The sequence below is a fragment of the Carassius carassius genome, chromosome 18 (assembly GCF_963082965.1).
Source record: "Carassius carassius chromosome 18, fCarCar2.1, whole genome shotgun sequence".
NCBI lineage: Eukaryota > Metazoa > Chordata > Actinopteri > Cypriniformes > Cyprinidae > Carassius > Carassius carassius.
In genome coordinates this window covers 18,790,288-18,809,655 of record NC_081772.1, presented here as the reverse complement: position 1 = coordinate 18,809,655, position 19,368 = coordinate 18,790,288, and the positions used below count along the sequence as shown (strand labels likewise).

Genomic DNA, 19,368 nt, shown 5'->3' with positions numbered 1-19,368 from the left:
TTATCTAATGTGGGATATGTACAGCATATTTTCGCTCAGTCGTTGAGACTTTTATTTTGAAAACATTCCTCAAGCGAAAACCATGACGACGCCTCTCACCGGCAGCCATTTTGTAGGTCACGCCTACCGGAAACGGTGTCTGCTCCTGCACCGACAGCAGGACCGAAATCGAAGGAGTCCCGGTCGATCCGTTACGTTTCGCTCGTCTCTCCCACTCTCATCCCGGACACCGCGGTTTCCTCTGCGGGTCGTGCGCCTTTTCACGCAGTCGTGTTGGAGGACCGATCGCTGGAGTGCGGGGGGATTTCCCACCGAGAGGGGGACGAGGGAGGAAGGGCAGGTCCCTCATCAACACCACTTTCACTCTCTTCATCGTTTCCAAACATCAACACCATCAGGCGTGTCTGCGCTCCCTAGACACATACCGGAACACTAAACCAGCAGCTGCACCGAACACAATGCATCGCGTAGACCTCAACCCAAGCCCGGACGCCGTCTGATGTAGCACGGCTTATTATTTATTTAATTTCTGATCTGGAAATTTCTTGACTTTGTTGAGAGAGCGAGAGTGAGCGCGCGCGCACTGCGGCCTTGCATCCAGCGGAATGAACGATGCAGACTTCACCAGCAAACTGATTTAACACCCCATTTCCCACGGATGTCCGCGTCACCGCGTCACACAGCGTCTCTTTTCTCCGATCTGCGTGTTTTTATGGGAGTGACGGACAGCTAGTAGCCGAGACAAAATGTGGAAGTGGAGGCGGCTGATGCGGTTGTCCAACCGCTCCTTAATGGCCTTCATCTTTTTCTTCTCCATGTCCACGACCTGCCTCTACTTCATCTATGTGGCTCCCGGAATAGGTAAGGTTAAGCGCGTCTGATAACTCGTGTGTCTCGAGTGGGCGTGATGCGATAAAACACGCGCGTTAATCGTGTTTCATTCATCACTGACTCCAGACACTGACCATCAGCTACCAAACAAGCACTAGTGACCGGTTGTGTTTAAAACCCCAGTGAGATGCCTAACTAAACAGCCATTGTACTGTGATGGTCAGAAACGCTACACTCGTCTGTAATGACCAAATTGCTGTCTAGTTAGGCGGCTCAGTACGATATAGGACAAAGCCTTTGTGTTAGAGGCCACAATTCAATCAGATTTGGCCTTTGACAACATTAAATGGTATCTTGGTTGTTTTAAACCGTCCTTAGCCGACAACGGTTTGTGTAAGTTTAGGTAATTATTGGCTGTTAAAGTGTTGAGAGAAATCTCAGTTGGCTCTTTTTTTTATCTATATGTATAACTTACCATAAACCCCATGACTCCAGTACGTTTATTTCTCCTCCAGCTTTATTTACCACAGTTTTTGATATGTGTAGTATGAATATAGTAAACCGCTATGGTTTCTCAGTAGCATATGTTTGCTATAAAGAAAAATAGTATTTGTTGAGAAACATACCACCTTACATGCATTTATAATTCATATGGTGTCCAAATTCTAATATTAATATAAAACTTTTTAAATACAAATACTATTCTAGCTTATATTTCACCCTTGTGAAAACCACCAGTTTTTATTATGTAAATAATATACTTAAGAACTGAATGTGACCTTATTGTGCACATAATTGCACGTTATTTACTATTAAATTGAATTTATTATAGTTAAAAGTTATATCAAATGCAGTTAGTGTAACTTTTATGTAATTTCACATCTGCTAGCTTTCTTATTTGTCTTTAAAATATGGTTAAAGTGTACAGCTGAAGACACTAAGCATTTATAGTAAGGTAAAATGTATTTTGATGTAATTTAAAACTTGTATGTCAGATGTTTACATATAAATACACATTTCTAATGATAAAGTTGCTATTTATTTCAATTAAAATGTATTACCTTTAATATCAAGTAATGCAGTACAGGTGAAATTAGAATCCAGAACTTGTCATGTTGACTATCATAAAGCACAAATGTTGATCAACAAAGACATGATGTAAAACATATTTAAAAGTAATATGGTTTATTTGGCATTACTACAAAGTGTTAAACAGATGTAAAAGTGTACTCTCTTGTATTGGGATGCTTGCACAAACTATGTCTTAACCCGTTTTTGCCGTTTGTCGTGACTTGCTTAACAATGTCTACACAAATGCTGCTGCTCTGTAATATTTAACTTTCAGCCAGACTGTTGTTGTCCTTGGAGAAGTTTGACGAAATAAGGTACTGATATTAGTTGTGAAAATCATTTGTTGTAACGTATAATTAAGAGCTCATATTAAAGAGCTGAGTTACAGAAAGTGCATTCTGTCAACTTTTTAGTGCATGCAAATCACAATTTAAACTATGCAACTGGAATAAGTATTTGATTTTAATTTTTTTTAACAAGTTTTTAAGCTAAGAACACAAGTCTGTCAACTGTCTGCGGTTTTAAGAGAAGCTCTGTGGCATGAAACTATGTTCTTACTGACACTAAAAACCCTCTTAGATGGGGAGCTAGTTGCTGAAGCACATAGCTATTTCTTATATATAAATATATATAAATTAATACCAAAGACTTTTGCATTCTCTCTGTCTATATTATGGAAACTGGTAAACATATCAGTGAAATTCCCCAATAGTAATTCCAAATGGCCATAGCCTATGTTTCTCTATTCAAACATCAACGGTTGAGTAAGTGCATTTATTTTGCGATCACAAATGCAAACAATACAGTTGAGATCACACGACAGAACACAGACCGGCTGAACGACACTTTCATTAGATCGCTCAATTCCAGCTTGTTAGTGTTTTCAGATTATCATCGGCAGCTCTTCCGCAATGAGGAGTGAGCACGTGCGCATGGTTGCCAGATTGCTTAAAATAAGCAAACACCGGGCAGAAAATGTATCTTTGTAACAGTGGAGCTCTGATTCGGAGATTTAAACTCTTGTTATCTGGCGATCGCTATCATTAAAGCTCTCGTAGTAGAGGGGCGTAGAGCAGTCAGCAGTTACTGGTTCCTTTTTTGGACATTCGGCGCGTTCGTTTGGGAAAGTATGCTTGAATTTGAAATATTTGATATTCCCGATATATTCAAATTGTACATCGTCGTCAAAATTATTCCGATATTATCGCTAATATTCGATATATCGCCCAGCCCTACTCTGATGTCATGTGTCCTGGAGCGCTGAGACAAAAACATTAAAGCCCATTATATACGAGGCATTGGTTGGATCCAGTGGGGACATAATTACAGATTATACTGACAATACCAACGGTTCTGAATTCCAGTCCTTGCGCCCCCCAGCTCTGCATATTTTGCCTCTCTTTGTTAACACACCTGTTTCAGATAATCAGATCATTAGCAGTGCGCTCTGTGTATGAACTGTGTCTCGATTGACATGGTCCCTACACAGTGTTCATTGCTCCCTACTCCCTGAGCAGGGGAAATCTGTTGAAGTTTACCTCACTTCAGAACATTCATTCATGGATTTGCGCTGCGCAACGTCTTCACAAGGACAAATGTGACATCATATACCTCTGTGAATAAATAAAATTTTGATTCATGTCTCGCACAGTTCAATGCACTTTGAATGGAACATATACGTTCACTTCGAACTGGAATCATAGCAGAATATCCTGTGATGTCCACCTCGCAGTTCTAATAGAAAAATGTCTGAAGCGATATAAGAAACATACAAAATGTGCAGAGCAGGGGGGCGCGAGGACTGTAATAGAGAACCACTGACTTATACTGTCTTTTTACGCGTTGTGTTGCATCATGCCACGTAAACATAAAACCATGTCTGCATTTGTGATTGGAGAAACGACAAACAACAAGCGCTACTCTACACTGCTCAAAACTCGTGTTTGAATCAACAGTGACAAATCCTTTACATATGAAAACGTACTTACAGACTGTGCATTGTAGTCTACTCTCCCAGGTTCAGGAAACAGTCCTCCTTAAAATGCACTGCACACATCTGAATATTTGGGTTGAACTGTTCTGGAACAGTGTTGTAAACACAACTTGTAAAAACCACTGATTTCTAGTTGTGTCCTCTTTTGGAAGACCAAACAAAGTAGTTTCACTTTCACAAGGAAACACACAGCATCTCCACAACATGGCGGCGTGGCAACAACAAGACCACGTCGAGAATTAAAGTTACGCCTTCTTTCTTTGTGTGAACACTTGGGCGGCATTATGCAAATCTTCCCACATCGTGACGTAGACATGTGGCTGTGTTTTTAAACTAGGTGTTTTAGGAGGGCGTGGACGAGTTTTAACTTTGATTAAGAATATATTTTTGGATTTGAGATGTTGCAACTTTACAGATCTTATGCACCAAGAGCTTGTACCACTCCAAAGAAAAAAACTGAAAACACATCATATGACCCCTTTAAGTTGTAGCCATTAACTGCAGGCTATGCTTTTAAAGACTTCTGGAGAGGAATATATTGCTTTAGGGTATGGTCTTATTGTAGCTGTAATTAAATTAAAAATATCCTGGAAAATGATCACTGAAAAAGAAAGGTGAACCAAGACAAGTCCTGTTTAATAGCTCTTGCTGTGTTTGTATAATCAGTGCCCAAGGGAGTTAATGTTTTTTACTCACCATTGTTTGACCGGCCTTCACTGGACTGTGTCTAATGTGTGAAGAGCTCTGGGCAGTTAGGAAGAACCAATGTGTTTTTTTCCCATAGGCTTGGAGTTATTTTTTTTTCTGCCATAAATGACTGCTGTTTATATTCTGGTTTGAAGATTTGTATCAGTATTGGGAATCTACTTGATGTGGTGTAGTTTCCACACAGCAAAGATATGACCTATAAATAAACCTTTTTTTTTTCCATTTCCAGGTTTTGCAGTATATCAATGCTGATGTGTTAGACACTACATGTAGACACTGTTATAATTCACTATTTCTGTCGTCTATTTATAGTGTAAGAGGAGTTTTGGTTTTGAGCGTGAGGATGCTCTTATGGAAGTGAGGTCTATAAAGAAATCATTCATAAATATAAATGAACTCAAAGCCCAGACCTCAATCCCATTGAATCTCATTTAGGATGAGTTGGAACCGTAAGCTAGACCCCATTTCCCAACATCAATGTATGACCTATCAGAAAGAGAACTGATCCCTCCATCCACATTTCAACAGAAGAGTAGAAGCTGTTATCGAAGCAAAAAGGGGAAAACTCCTTAATAATTCTTATGGGTTGGAAATGAAATGGTAAACCAGCAAAAATGTGGTGTGGTGTGTGGGTGTGGATATACTTTGGGCCACTTTTGACATTTATATTTATTTTATTTTATTTATATTCAAAATACAATTTAAATAGGATAGATGCAGAATTTTGATAAAATTAATGTTAATTTTTCGCAGAAAAAAATCTCTCTTAGAAGACTGGACATTTACACTCACATTTCAGTCTTATTTCAGTTAATTTGTATATACAGTGATTGGCCAGTGTTGATAATGTGAAAATATTCAAATGGCGTCTAATGCCTATCACTAGAATTTTTATGCGGGAACAACAGATTAGTGTTTTTATATTATTTGTCACTCATGTATATATGTGTAAAGCTTGTCCTCTTCATGCAATAACCCAAAGATCGTTTTCTCATTTAGATTCTACACCAATGTCATGGGGTTTACAATTATGTGCTTATATAGTTTTTCTCTTCAGAGGATATGAAGCTCGGTACAGACTTCTCTTCAAACCTATAGTTGAAATTCATGCTGACACAACCTTTGTGTATTAGTTAAATTAAAACTGCATTACACTGACATGAACCGAGACTAAACCACAGACATCTGTTGATGCTTACAATGATAGGAGCTTGTAGTTTCAACATTTGCCATTTTTTCACAATGCTGCTCTGAAGAGCTTTTCTGTGAGAGGAAGAGAAACAAAACAAAAAGCGTTCAATTTGGCTGTCCAGTTACAGTTGTTTAACAGTGTGCAATGATTATGTTATGATTATTACATATTTGATCATGTACTGCTAACCTCCGTTTTGTTTCCCCGTGTCATTTGGAAAAATTCATTACACCTCTCTTTCCCTTTCTTTGTTTCAGTCAACACATATTTCTTTATGGTGCAGGCTCAGGGTATCATGCTACGAGACAATGTGCGAACAATTGGTCACATGATCAGGCTATACACCAATAAGAACAGTACTTTTAACGGCACAGGTAAGTGTGAACATCTCTTCATCTTAACATTGACCAGACTGATCTTTGAACTATACACTATTGCAAAGGGTATACTTAACTTTTCACTTTATGTAGCACACCGTTGAGCGTGCAAGTTCTTTCAAAGTGTACACTGTTAACTGTAAGTGTGGATGCACATGAGTGCCACTACCAAGTGTAATATTGGTTTTGAGAGCACTAATGTCCACACGGATACAAAAATCAATGAAAATCATGACAGAAATTACACCATGCTGACTGTTAATGAGCCGGGAAGGGAAGTGCACTTTCGGCTTAATAGATCATGTTTCTTGGCTTCAAAGTAAACGTGAAATAAATTTGACCTTATTTTCTCTCTTAATGAATATCCCTGGTCTCCCTGTGAACTATTCATCAATGTTGTTCCACTACAAAAAATAAATGAATAAACGTAATAACTTGGTATTCTTCTAAAACAAAAATTCTCTGGTGTCATAGACTGTACAGTCTGATAAATGATCTTAACCAATAGCCAAAGAGCTATTTAGATGCTCTCATTCAGTCTGGCTTCATTCCTTTTTTTCACAATCCCAATGGATAAAATCAAGTGCCATCTCACATTATTTCTCATTGAATACCATTTCACTGAAAAATTATTTACACTATGAAAATAAACTGGGAATAGCAATTCGCATTGACTTTAATGTATGTCTGTCTGTCTGTCTTTATTGTAACAGATTATCCAGATGGAAATAACTCTAGTGACTACATCGCTCAGCCAACCACATACCTCCCTGAGAACTTCACATATGCTCAGAACCTGCCCTGTCCCGAAAGGTTACCTTCTATGAGTAAGTCAAACAGTGCAGTTGTTTATTTGACTTGATTTTTACTTTAATATCCCATGAGGCCTTAGGAGAGAAGTTGTGAATGTCAGTGAAGAGGCGCGATGAATGTAGTATGTCTAGACATTTTCACTCGCTGTTAATTTTATTTTATTTTCAGTGCATTATGGTATTGCCTTTCCTGTGAAGGATAAATCTGATGCCCACTTTTGCTTTTGGCCAAAAGAAGGCATTTTAAAGAGTCTTAAAAGGCAACATAAAATGCCCTTTGTTGCATGTTGCCTCTTTAAAATCTCTCCATCCATTAGGTCAGACTTCTAGACTTCTCAGGTTTAAAATGCTTTGTATCTCACGCCTCAATGTGTGAGGCACACCCATCATATTGGGTGTCAAAACCTTCTTGTTTTCCTTTGTCTGGTCTTCACACTTTTCAAGGAAAAGAAAAAAAAAGACTTACTGATATTGAGCTTTTTCAGCTTTGCAAAAAAATAATTATTCTCAATCTTTGCAAGTAACACCTGTTTTTGCTTAGTTTCTTGCTGTTGTATTTCCTTGCAGAGGGTCAGATGGAAGTGAACATGACAGAGGTTCCTTTAGAGGAAAGCGAACTGAGGCTCAAAAATCTGGATGTTCGATTTGGAGGCCACTGGAAGCCCAAAGATTGCAAACCACGCTGGAAGGTGTGTCACAGTCACGGTTAGGTCTACATATATTAAACAAAAAGGTCATTCAGGACATCAGCATGACTGGTTTTGTGGTTTTCTCTCTTGCTCTCTTTCAGGTGGCCATTTTAATTCCCTTTAGGAATCGCCATGAGCATCTTCCCATTCTCTTTCAGCACCTCGCCCCTATGCTCCAACGCCAACGCTTGCAGTTTGCCTTTTATGTCATTGAACAGGTGTGCTACGTAAACTGTTTGGATGCAATACAGCCATCCACTGATGTGATGGTCTACTTTAGTAGTTTGTATTTGACCTCAGAGTGCTAGTATCTTGTACCGATAATTGAGAAAATTAATCAACAATCATATTTTTTTTTTGCAATCATATGTTTATGTTCTTGCAGACGGGTACTCAGCCGTTTAACCGTGCCATGCTGTTTAACGTGGGCTTTAAAGAGGCCATGAAAGACCTGGACTGGGACTGTGTGGTGTTTCACGACGTCGATCACATCCCAGAAAACGACCGTAATTATTACGGTTGTGGTCAGATGCCTCGACACTTCGCCGCCAAGCTTGACAAGTACATGTACATGTAAGTTATCAGGAAACACTGATACAGAAAGCACTCTTTTTATTTCATTAATTTACCCTCCCTTTTTGTAATTTTTCTGATTGTTGAATTTTTATTTGCCTTATCGCCCAGCACTTGGTGTTCCAGATTTTGAATGCAGCTAAGTTGATTTCAGTTTGTTTTTAAAGTGTGTATTTTTGAGGCTTGTGTTTTAAACGAGTCTAGTGTTATAGAGCACACATTGCCATGTTTAGGTTGTGTGTGTGAGTGTGTAAACTGTTATGATGTTATCCACCACCTGTAGACCCTTGCAGATCTTAATGTATGTAACCTGTGTTTGGTTAGTTGGTTGGAGTGTTTGTGAGGTACTATCTTTCTAGTTTAATCTAAAATGAACCTATTCACTGAACCAAAGAGAAAAAAAAAACCTCAAGAATTTCAAAAACCTCTTGAAAATATAGTCAGGAATGTTTAAAGCCATTTAAACGCCACCATTTTGTGGTGGTGGTGGTTTTCCTCTTAGTCCGATCTTATCACAAGACATGAACTTCTGAATAATCTTGCTGCTTGCTAAAATAAATTGACTTCCTTGTGCTGTTCAATATTCAGGGTACATTCGATTGATCGATTGATGCTTTCATGCCATATTTGAGACCCTTTTTCTTTTTTTACATTTCAAAGAAATGTTGAAACATTTCCCTTTCCTCATTCATCCAATCCATACTATCTGTCTAAACCATTTTGATGGGCTTTAAGAAACCTATCTTCAGAGTCTTACAGAAACTTAAGGTCAAGTCCAAGGCAAGGGTGCGGTTCATAATTGTATTTTTTTTTTGGCATGTCACATGTTAGGTAGGACTGAAAGTATTTAGGGACATGCATATTTTAGGGCTATTTGTTATGCAGATTATTTCATTAGTGTAATAAAGTATAAACACAGCTCTGATTGCTTCATAAAAGTGTTTGAGGTAGTGACCAAGGACTGATTAAAGACCCCGTGGTGCAGCTTTGGTTGAGTTCGAAAGGACGGTTGTTCATTTCTGGTTGAAGAAACCAAAACTGCTTTGCGTGGACTGCAAGGACCTAATTATGTATTGTACCTCCTTATCTCCTTGTGAAGTAGTCAGACAGTCTGTACTATTAAAATGCTTTTTTTATTTTGCCTATTGCTTTCAAGTGATTCCTGATGGTAAGGTTTATGTTTTTTTTTCTTTTTCTTTTCCCCCTTTCCTTGTGTGTTTTGTAATTTTATTATTATTATTATTATCATTAGTTTGCTAAGTGTTGAGTGTTTGTGTTTTCAGTCTTCCGTATAATGAGTTTTTTGGTGGAGTCAGTGGACTTACTGTCAAACAATTCCTCAAGATCAATGGCTTTCCTAATGCATTCTGGGGCTGGGGTGGAGAGGACGATGACCTCTGGAACAGGTCAGTTATGTTTAATTAGTAGTATGTGTGTATTCCTAAGACCAGCATAACAAGTATTTCATAACTATTTATTAACAGTTGTTGCTTCACCATGATGATGTGTGCGACTGAAGTATGTTACCATAAACAAATAGATGTATGTGTAACACAAATGTGTGTGTGGGTGGGTGGGTTTCTTGTTCTCAGGGTTCATTACGCAGGTTTCAATGTGACCAGGCCAGAAGGTGATATTGGGAAATACAAATCTATCTCCCATCACCACAGAGGAGAGGTGCAGTTCCTGGGGAGGTCAGTGTGCACACATACATGAACTCTAAGGGTGGGTCATACATGCAGAAATTCGTTCTAATATATTAACTAATGTACATTGCCGTTCAAAAGTTTTAAGAAAAGCTTTTTTTTTTTTTTTTTAATGAGCAACGGTCCATTAAATTGACCCAAAGTGATAAAGATTTTTACTTTGTTAGACAAATATATTCCTTTAAACTATCTATTCATCAAATAATCCTAAAAAGTATAGTATGATTTCCACAAAATATTAAGCATTTAATTAACTGTTTATTGTTTTCATTTCAGCTTATTAGAATGATGTCTGAAGGTTGTCACTGTTTTTAATCAAATAAATGCATCCTTGTTTTAAAAAGAGATTTAAAAAAAAATATTAAAAAAAAAAATCCTACCCACAAACTTTTGAACTGTAGTGTAATGTTATATAATTGTCCCAAATTGTGTCCTAAATATTGGCCTTTTTTGTACATGCATTGAAATAAAATCAAAACAGATTTATTAGATATAATTCTTAATTAAAAAGTACTGTTGTTACAAAAAAAAATATATATATATATATATATATTTTTTTTTTTTAATTTGTATTTTCCATTTGTTTCTGAAGCAAACCTTTCCATTATATTTGTTTTTGTGCCAACTTAAGGTTTTCCTTTAAATATTTAACGTTTTTTGGCTAAATTTTATTAATTGCCTCTGCACTGCCAATCCAAATGTTATTTCTCAAGGTAATTCATTCAGTGCGATTGCTTCTCTCTAAGTGTTTTTCCAGTGGCAGAACCAGCACTAGTAGGAAAGCCAATATAAATAAAAAACAGGAACTACATGCTTGGCGGTTTGTCCGGTCGACCACACTGAGGAAGCCCCTTTTTGTTCTTAAGCACTTTGTGAAGGAAACTTTTAATTAGACCTCCTCCTTCCTCAGTCTCCATTGAATGGTGGAAAATGGCTTTCTTGGCACTGCACTGTTCAGTCTTTACCTCTGACCCGCTTAAACTTGACCTGACCTTAAACAAAAGCTGTATTCAACTGTTTCTGTGTAACCCAGGGTGGATTGACCTACGTGTGACAAAAACATATTTGCGTTGCATATTGTAGCAGATTATCTCAAGGACAAACTAACCCCTGGTTCATCTCGTCCTCCCCTCAGGTACAAGTTGCTGCGGTACTCTAAAGAACGCCAGCATCTGGACGGCTTGAACAATCTGCAGTACTCTCCGGAGATCTCTCTGAGCAGCCTGTATAAGAACATCACGGTCAATCTGAATCCTGAGCTGGCCCCCATAGCAGAATACTGACAGGCTGTGACCCCCACCCCCCACCCCTGAGTCAAAAAAATGTGATGTATTGATGCCGAATGCCCTTAAAACAGAAGCGAGAAGGGCAGAGGCCTGTCTAATGCACAGCTGGTTGTGTGTGTGTGTGTGTGTGTGCGTATGTACTGGATCATATCTGTGAAAGTGTATTAGCGTGACTGCGCGCGTTTAATTGCATGTTCCTATGTCCATGCTGGCTTTAACGAATCCGATCACAGCACATTTCAAAAAAGGTGGGGAGTGCCAGCGTCAACAAATCAGATGTTTACTGCGAAGCCTTAACTGAATTTTATAGGCTATCAAACTCTTTAGATCCAGTCATCTGTGCTTACATTGTAGAAAGCTTGGTTTTACATTGCAGCAGCACTCTTGATGCCAAGAGATGTTTTGTCAAGTTCTGTTAGTATCATTTTTTTTATACATATCTGTTGTTTTTTTAAAACAGACAACTGTTTAGAAGACGTCAATGCAGTTTAAATGGATGTATTTTAAATCTTCCTGTATTACGATACACATTTCACCTTGGTGGAGTGTTATGGGTTATGTTTTCTCAAATCCCATGGCTATAGGGAAGGCTGTGACAAGTTGCATGCATGACCCGGACTCACCGTGTAAAAAATATGGCATTTTTAACTATGCTTTAGCTTTGTCCACCAAAAGACGCCTGTGATTCCAGTGGAAACACTTTTCTTTTTGGCAGCTATTTGTTGTTTTTCTATTTCTGTTAAAAACATTTTGGATTGGGATATATGACCGATGGACAAAAAATATCAGTGATGACTATAGATTGCAGTAAAATGAATCAAATATGACATACAGATATCTTTACCTGAATATATTGTTTCTTAAACTTAATTTTTTTGTCATATTGAATGTTTTTTTTTTTGTTAATAGCAAACATTCTCATGTCTCACTTTTGAAGTGCACTCCATGTTAGTGAAAGCAGATGTGATTGAAACGATAGCGAGGTGTTTACGAGAATTCGTTCGTAGGAAGTCGGTTGTGGTCAGTCGGGTTAGCAGCTGCTAAAGCCAAAACACCCTTCGCAGGGTTTGGTGTGTGTCTCAACCTGTGTGTTTTTGTCTGTTTGTGTGTGTGTAGTGAAGGACGGGGTGACGTTGCGCTCCGATAAGGCCAAGATGAGAGAGCGATGTTGCCGTTGCTCTTGAATGGCATCCGGAGTACACTTGGGCCATGACGACTTTATGCTGTTAAAGTTTCGAGCATTACAAGCTGTTGGAAACCTTTTTGTTGGTTCATGTTTGCCTTTTGTTTGTAATTTACATTTTTGGGAGTTGTCGATATAAAATGATGCATTCATTTTTTTTTGTATAATTTAACTTATCATATACATGTCCTAAAACTGCTGTTTCATATCCTCTCATGCTGTCTCTGTGTGTGTGTGTGTGTGTGTCCATTCAGAGAATTACGCATTGAGGGCGATATTGTGTCTGCACTTGAAGTTGAAACACACTCACAGTTCACGGAAATGCTTCACTGTTTTGCGCTGGTTTCAAGCGTTTTTGTAGGCTTTTTCCATCTGTGTGTCTCTGAGGTGTGGCTTCTCTTTGGTCGTCCGATAGCTTTGTCTTTTTCTCTGAGTGGATGACGTCTTAACACTAGTAGGGTCTCCTCCCATTGATGGTGTCCCTGACGTGATCTCCAGTGCCCAGTCTGTTGTTTACAGTCTCAGTCTTACAGTTGGGTCTGAAAAGAACTGTTTACTGTGGTGACAGTGTACAAAAAAACATTTGACCAATTCAGACTAGAAATCAATGAATGCTTTCATATAATACACTGAATATGATATGGAGGCTACTCCTGCCAAAGTATGCTTTTCCTCTTCCTCGTCCCTTTCGCTCTTCTCATCTTTCAGCATCGTATATTGAAATGTAGCTCTAGGACATCTGCTCAATCTAAACTTTTCGATCCAGTCGCACACTGTGTGTTCAAGTGAGTTTGTGTATATGTGGTGTCACATTCACGTGCAGTTCAGTGTGAGTGGATTGCTGTAGAATGGCGTGAAACACGACTAAAAGTACCCTCATCTCCCATTTCCACCGCACAGGGCCAACAAATTAACGTAAGCAAAGTTGGCGGCAAGCTGTTGGTTTTTGCCCTGTGTTTGTGTTGAAGCAGCCAGAGAGATATAAACACTTGATAAGTGTTGTTTAATTTAAAAAGAGAGGCATTTTAGACTAGGTGTAGACTCTTGAAGAGAGAAGTGTGACTTGTGAGCACTAGTTTCCAAAATGCTCAAATAAATGAGTGTCATTCCGCCTCCACAGTGCACTGTTTTCTTCTTCTGCAGGCATTTTAATGGAGTACTGATTAGTCTTATGCTGCAATACGGAGTCAGATAGGCCTGTTACGAATTAATCACTAGCTTTTGCAGGACAAGTTTTATTTGTAAAAAAAAAAAAGATTGGGACTGAAAGTTATACATTGTTCTTAAAGTAAGGTGGTTTGCAATATGAAAACTGAATGTTACATTTTTTTTTTTCCCTTCTCTCTTTTTTTGTGATGTGTAATGTTCCTGAAATGAAGAGTGTGTTGTTGTTTTTTTATGTGAAACATATCTGTGAGACTGCTCTGATGTGTCTGGATCTGGTGGTTAGTCAGTCGTAGGTTTTAAGGAAGCTTTGTTCAGTTCTGTCTGCTAATTAAGATTCATTCTCGTCTCATTTTTCACCCCTCTCATAGCTGCCCCATCCTGCCCAGCTCTGAAAATATCAGAAGAAACAATAGATAATTTTAAAAGATGATTTATTTACCATTACAGATCTGTAATGTGTAGAGTGTTAAATTGTTGCAGTATTATTCATATTTGTGCCTTGATTTTTTTTTTTTTTTTCTTTTTCACTTTGGCATTGTTTGTTGAGGTGTGCAGTGGGGTGCGTGTGGATGGTGTTTAAAAATTAAAATGGGTGCGCATTTAAGGTTTCTTTTACTCAAAGTCTTTTATTTCAAACTGGAGCTGTGACTTCAAAACTGAAATGTCTGCTGGTTGTTGAATGGGAACTGAAAAACATGAGGATCTTCTGTGTTTGAGGGTCCATTTTAACTGTAACACCAGTATGAGAAGCAGAATGTCTTGAGATGCCATTTGCTTTGACTGACATGTTAAATCCTGGTTCCAGATTTTTTGTTTTTGTTGTTGAACCAGTCTATTCACTGCGTTTCGCTCTGTAATGATCATTAAAAGACTTTATAGTTGAAAACTTATTCAGAGTGTGATCTCTTTAATTGGTCTGAGGGACAGCAGGTATAATCAAGATCCAAAATTAAGTAAAAAACTGGCTTTGGTGAATAACTGTAGCATAACCTATGGTTTAAGTCGAAGTGAATAACTCAGATTTTTGATGATGTGATTTAGTGCGTGATTCAGATATCTTACATATACCATACAAATAAATGAATTAAAGCCTTTATTTATAATGCATTCTAAAGGCATTCATAATTTTTGGTGTAAATGCAAAATGCATTATAATATGTAAAGATTTATCATGTGTTTAATGCATTATACTTTTTAAAAGGTGTAACAATAAATAGATAAGTGTGTTTGTATTGTAATGTACATAATGTATTATAACTGGTTAGAATCAAGGCATTACTAATGCATTAAAACTACTAAAATGCATAATATTTTAAAGTGTTACCAATGATTTTAAAACAGAATTTCAGAATACAAGAAAACTATATATATATATATATATATATATATATATATATATATATATATATATATATATATATATATATATATATAAATAAATAAATAGCTAGTTATTTATAATTCACAATGAGTGCTTTTAATGTATTTTGAACACATACATGCAGCTTTGGTGAGCATAAGAGACTTTTCATTCAAAAACATTTTAAAATCATAATGTTGTAAAGCACTTTTGACACTGACTGTGATTTTTAGCAATTAATCTGGCATTGGCAGGTGTGGCAAATTCTTAATCTTGGACCTTGGATGAAAAGTCATTTCTCTGTGTAGTTTGTCGATGTAGATCTGTTGTGTGCAGTCACTCATGTGCCTTGACCACCACAGCTGTTGTGGTGTAAGAGAAGGGGCTCAGAAGAAGAGCCAGAGTATAATGACGATGCCCCTCGGCATGAGCCTCAAACACCACCTGCAAAAACACCAAAAGAACCACTGAGAAATACAAACCATATCTGGAAGACTGTCCTCTTTACATGTGTGTATCTGTCAGTGCCTGTGTGCTCAGTATGTGTTGTCCTTGAATGCTCTGTCCTCTTATCTAAAACTGTCCATGACTGTGTGTCTATAGAAAACAAGATATGGGTTCTTAAATATTTACCTCCCCACAGTTAATATAGCTCTTGGTTCACATCCAAGACAATCATTTAGGGTTTTAATTTACACATATTTGCTATACATATGTATAGTATGTAGCTGTTATAAATAATCAAAGTAGTCTGCAGGTCAGGAGACTATGTACAATACTGTGGTTTTGGAGCCTTGAAACAACAATAACCCATGGCTTGGCAACCATGAAATGTTCATGAATATAGGCACTGTAAAAAATTACTGATGCAAAAAGTTGTACAAATGAGGAAATACATGTTGGCTCAACATAATGGTTGTGTCAAAAAAGAAAAATATGTTTGGTCAATGATTGCATGATTTCCATGACTGTACTACAAAATGTTCATCAAGAGAAAATAATTGTTTTGACAGAACTTTTAACGTTGCACAAAAAATATTATGTTGGCCGAGCAAGAGGGAACAGCGTCAATCGTCTTAGCATGCGCAAAGGAGTTCTACCAGGCGTCACCTGGAATTTCCCCCAGCACGAGTCACGACGTTGCAGTGGTGAGTGCTTTGTTTGTGCTGCGAGGTAATAAGCAAATTTAGGTTAAGAATATGTCTATTGTCTATCAACAAAGTTTGAAATAGCTTTATTGTGAGTACCTACAGTGATTAGCAGTGCTGGAAAATCACGTTTAACTCATAAAGCTTAGCATTCCTTTCCAACTGGCATGTGATTTAAAGTGACTGACAGTTCTACCAACTCAGGACCATATCCCACAGGGGTCAAAGTGGCTGTAGTACTGGAGGAGGAAGTTGTCATGGACAATCTGGGAGACTTCACAAATGCCCTCATGATGCTTGTTTCGGCACTGGTTGAATACTTGTGTAATATTTTACTTGAGCCTAACAGCTTCATATGTATTTAAATAAATACATAAAATGTTCTTCATCAAAGCATAGTGTGTAATTTATTTGAAATAATGAAAAATAGACTATTTTGACCAACATTAAATATTTAATACAACATTTTATTTCAATTTGAGTCTGCTTGTTGGCCCAACAAGCTATGTTTAGTCAACAGAAAATATTTATAAAGTTCAGTCTACATGCAGAGGTAGTCAGCACAACACAAAAAAGTTGGTTCCCGCAACTTAAATTGGGCCAACTAAAAATTTTAGGTGCAACGGGTCACTAGAAATTTTTATGTTGGAGAGGCATATATTTTTTTACAGTGTGAGTGCTGTCAAAGCGCTACTTACATCGGCCAGCTGGTGGAAAGGTGTTCGACCTTCTGCCTTCCAGTAGGCTTTAGTGTCAAACTCCACCCGATACACGCCAGGAGTGAACTCCTGCTCTGTGATCAAGTTGTGCACCTCGCCAGTTATATCCACTTTTCTGTGTGAGAGGAAGAGATCATTAATTATGACACTGACAGTAAAGAGGAACCATGGGGATGCGACTAAAATGAAATGCAGAACAGAGAAAAGAGCTGTTTTCCCTACAAAGACAAAACCACAGCATTAAAACTGAAACACACACACACACACACACATATATATACATATATATATATATATTATATTTCGTTTTTTTGTATCATTCATGTACTATAGTTTGTGTTAATATTATTTTAATTAGATTGTATTTATATATTTTCTGTTCTCACTTTAATATTTAAGTTTTTGTAATTTAGTTGTAGTTTTAGTTTATTTGCTTTGCTCAGTACTTCAAAAAAATGAAACAAATAACCTCTTAGCAACTAGCTGAAATTTGTAACCTTTAACTTTTATTTATTTATTTTGGCCAGAGAACCATTTGCCTCTTTTAATAGTTCAGGTAAATATTTGGCTTTATTGATTTATCATCATTTGATTCTTAATGATACTTATTAGAATATCCTTCATGAACTGTTTTCTACATTATTGTCCCAAAGACCCTGGGTAACATGAACAGTGCAATGAATAAAGCATTAAACTGTAATATTTGATAAAATCTCTGATTCAAAATGTCATTGCCGAGGTCAAATTGAGGTCAAATAGAATGAACATTAATACTGAACTACTAGATAGCATTCATACTTAAAGTTGTCCACTGGGATCTAATTAGGTGAGATGAAAAATTTGAAACGTGATTAATGTTTAATATCTCTAGATATCTCTAATAGTCTCTAGAGTGTGATGGTCATGTGATCTTACCCACTGGCAATCTTTTCCCATGTCCCACCTTGTTCTTGGCGATAGACATCCAGAGCTATGTTTCCAGCTGGAGTCCCTTTCACAGCATCCAGGATCTTCACTGTCAAAGGGCAGTGAGCATCCGAACCCCCGTGAAAACCCTGGAACACAGTCAATGTTCATAGAAATGCTCCTCCTCCTGGAAATTGTGCTTGAAAGGATCTGGTCTTAAACTCAATCACTTGTCATATTCCTTATAGTAAGGAATTAGTATTACTGCTAAATAGAAGTAATGGAAGCAACTGTATCAGCTCTGAGCCGTTTGTTGGGTCAGTGACCGCCTGGACGTACAGCAGTGTGTTTCCTAGGTATACACTAGTCAACTTTTGAAGTAGATCAAAACCTTTCATCAAATTGTCCTGAAACCTAAAACTAAAATGCGTTCTAGTCTTAGGATAACGTCGATGAACTTTTTTTTAACCACTTCAAATTTTGACTACTGTAGAGTTTACTGCAGCACTTTGTAGTATACCAGAGCGCAGATATAACATTGCGACCCATATCTGGTCTGAAACAACTGAAAGTACCTTGTTTCACCCAGAAGGCACTAATTTAGGAGACATTTTAGCTTTCATATACATTTTATAGATTTTGTGTCACTACCAAGTTAAATATAAAAGCTGCTGTCAGAGATTTCATTTGGTTCAATTCACAGCCTCTCTCCAAAATCCACCCCTCCAAAGACTGGAACATGCAAAATCAAACAGAAAGCTGTTCTGATTGGCTAGGTTTCTTATTCTTAAGAACCTAATCTAATCTGGAAGTTTTTTGATGTATGCACAGCCTACGGCGGAAAGGCTGACAGGTATGACCTCTCAGATAATGGACGCTTTTCACCGTTTCATGATTCTCAGAAGTGGAAGCTGTCATAGTTGGGTAAACTTCTCCAGTGCATTTCTTTGACAAAAGTGTGAAAAAATATACAGATTGGTCAATTTTGCCTTTCCTCACTCATAGCCATTCTAGTTTTTAAAATGCTCACACAGCAGCATTATCTAGTTTTCTGCAATTTAATGGCAGGGTAATACAACAAAGTACTTAAACCAACTTCTAAGAAAAGAAAAAATAAACATACCACTCTATTCTACAAGTAATTAAACTTACCACTGGTGCAGATCTACAGTAGGCAATCAGAAATCCAAGAAGCGCACAAATCACTGCTTTAGCCATTTTAAAGCACAACTGTATGAGTTAACACCAAAAGTGCCCTTTATACAGCTGCCGAACCTGTCATCAGGTGACTCGAGGGGTATCTGTGGTGTCCTGTTGACACGGTAAATAAACAGGGCAATCAGTAACTTCATACAATTTGGTTTATGATTGTTATCCAGTTGAAACAATCAAGGGCATTTGCCCGTATCTGTTCAACAGCCCTTCTGTCCTTGGAATTTGTGCATTTCATGAACGTTAATTCCCAAAAGATCCTCCACTCTGTGTAAGATCTGAATCAATGCTTGTTTACATTCTGATGACCTTAGTTCAGGCTCACTAAGGAAATATTTCTGGGCAGCACAAATTTGAAGGGTCTGAGCCATTACTGACAGTTCAAAGAAAAGTGCAGTTATCCCTTGAGAGGCAGGTATGTGCTTGTTTCTCACA

General features: G+C 37.6%; 2 protein-coding genes across 3 annotated transcripts; one reads left to right on the top strand and one right to left on the bottom strand.

The window, feature by feature from the left end:
• The first annotated feature begins 134 nt into the window (after positions 1 to 134).
• Positions 135 to 11,667, top strand: b4galt6 (UDP-Gal:betaGlcNAc beta 1,4- galactosyltransferase, polypeptide 6). Of its 2 annotated transcripts, none has more exons than XM_059498912.1 (9): positions 135 to 861; positions 6,079 to 6,169; positions 6,886 to 6,999; positions 7,552 to 7,673; positions 7,775 to 7,891; positions 8,059 to 8,246; positions 9,530 to 9,652; positions 9,839 to 9,940; positions 11,088 to 11,667. In XM_059498912.1, exons 2-9 carry the CDS (start codon positions 6,091 to 6,093, stop codon positions 11,233 to 11,235), a joined length of 993 nt encoding a protein of 330 aa, XP_059354895.1. In that variant the 5' UTR covers positions 135 to 861; positions 6,079 to 6,090; the 3' UTR covers positions 11,236 to 11,667. The 2 variants fall into 2 exon arrangements, with proteins under 2 accessions (XP_059354895.1, XP_059354894.1); XM_059498911.1 differs by having other exon boundaries at positions 6,053 to 6,169.
• Positions 11,668 to 15,049: 3,382 nt separating this feature from the next.
• Positions 15,050 to 19,023, bottom strand: ttr (transthyretin (prealbumin, amyloidosis type I)). Its single transcript, XM_059497993.1, has 4 exons — positions 18,874 to 19,023; positions 17,731 to 17,870; positions 16,795 to 16,930; positions 15,050 to 15,392 (listed from the first exon to the last, which is right to left on the bottom strand). The coding sequence occupies exons 1-4, from the start codon at positions 18,937 to 18,939 to the stop codon at positions 15,285 to 15,287; spliced, it is 450 nt and encodes a 149-aa protein (XP_059353976.1). The 5' UTR covers positions 18,940 to 19,023; the 3' UTR covers positions 15,050 to 15,284.
• Positions 19,024 to 19,368: the final 345 nt, after the last annotated feature.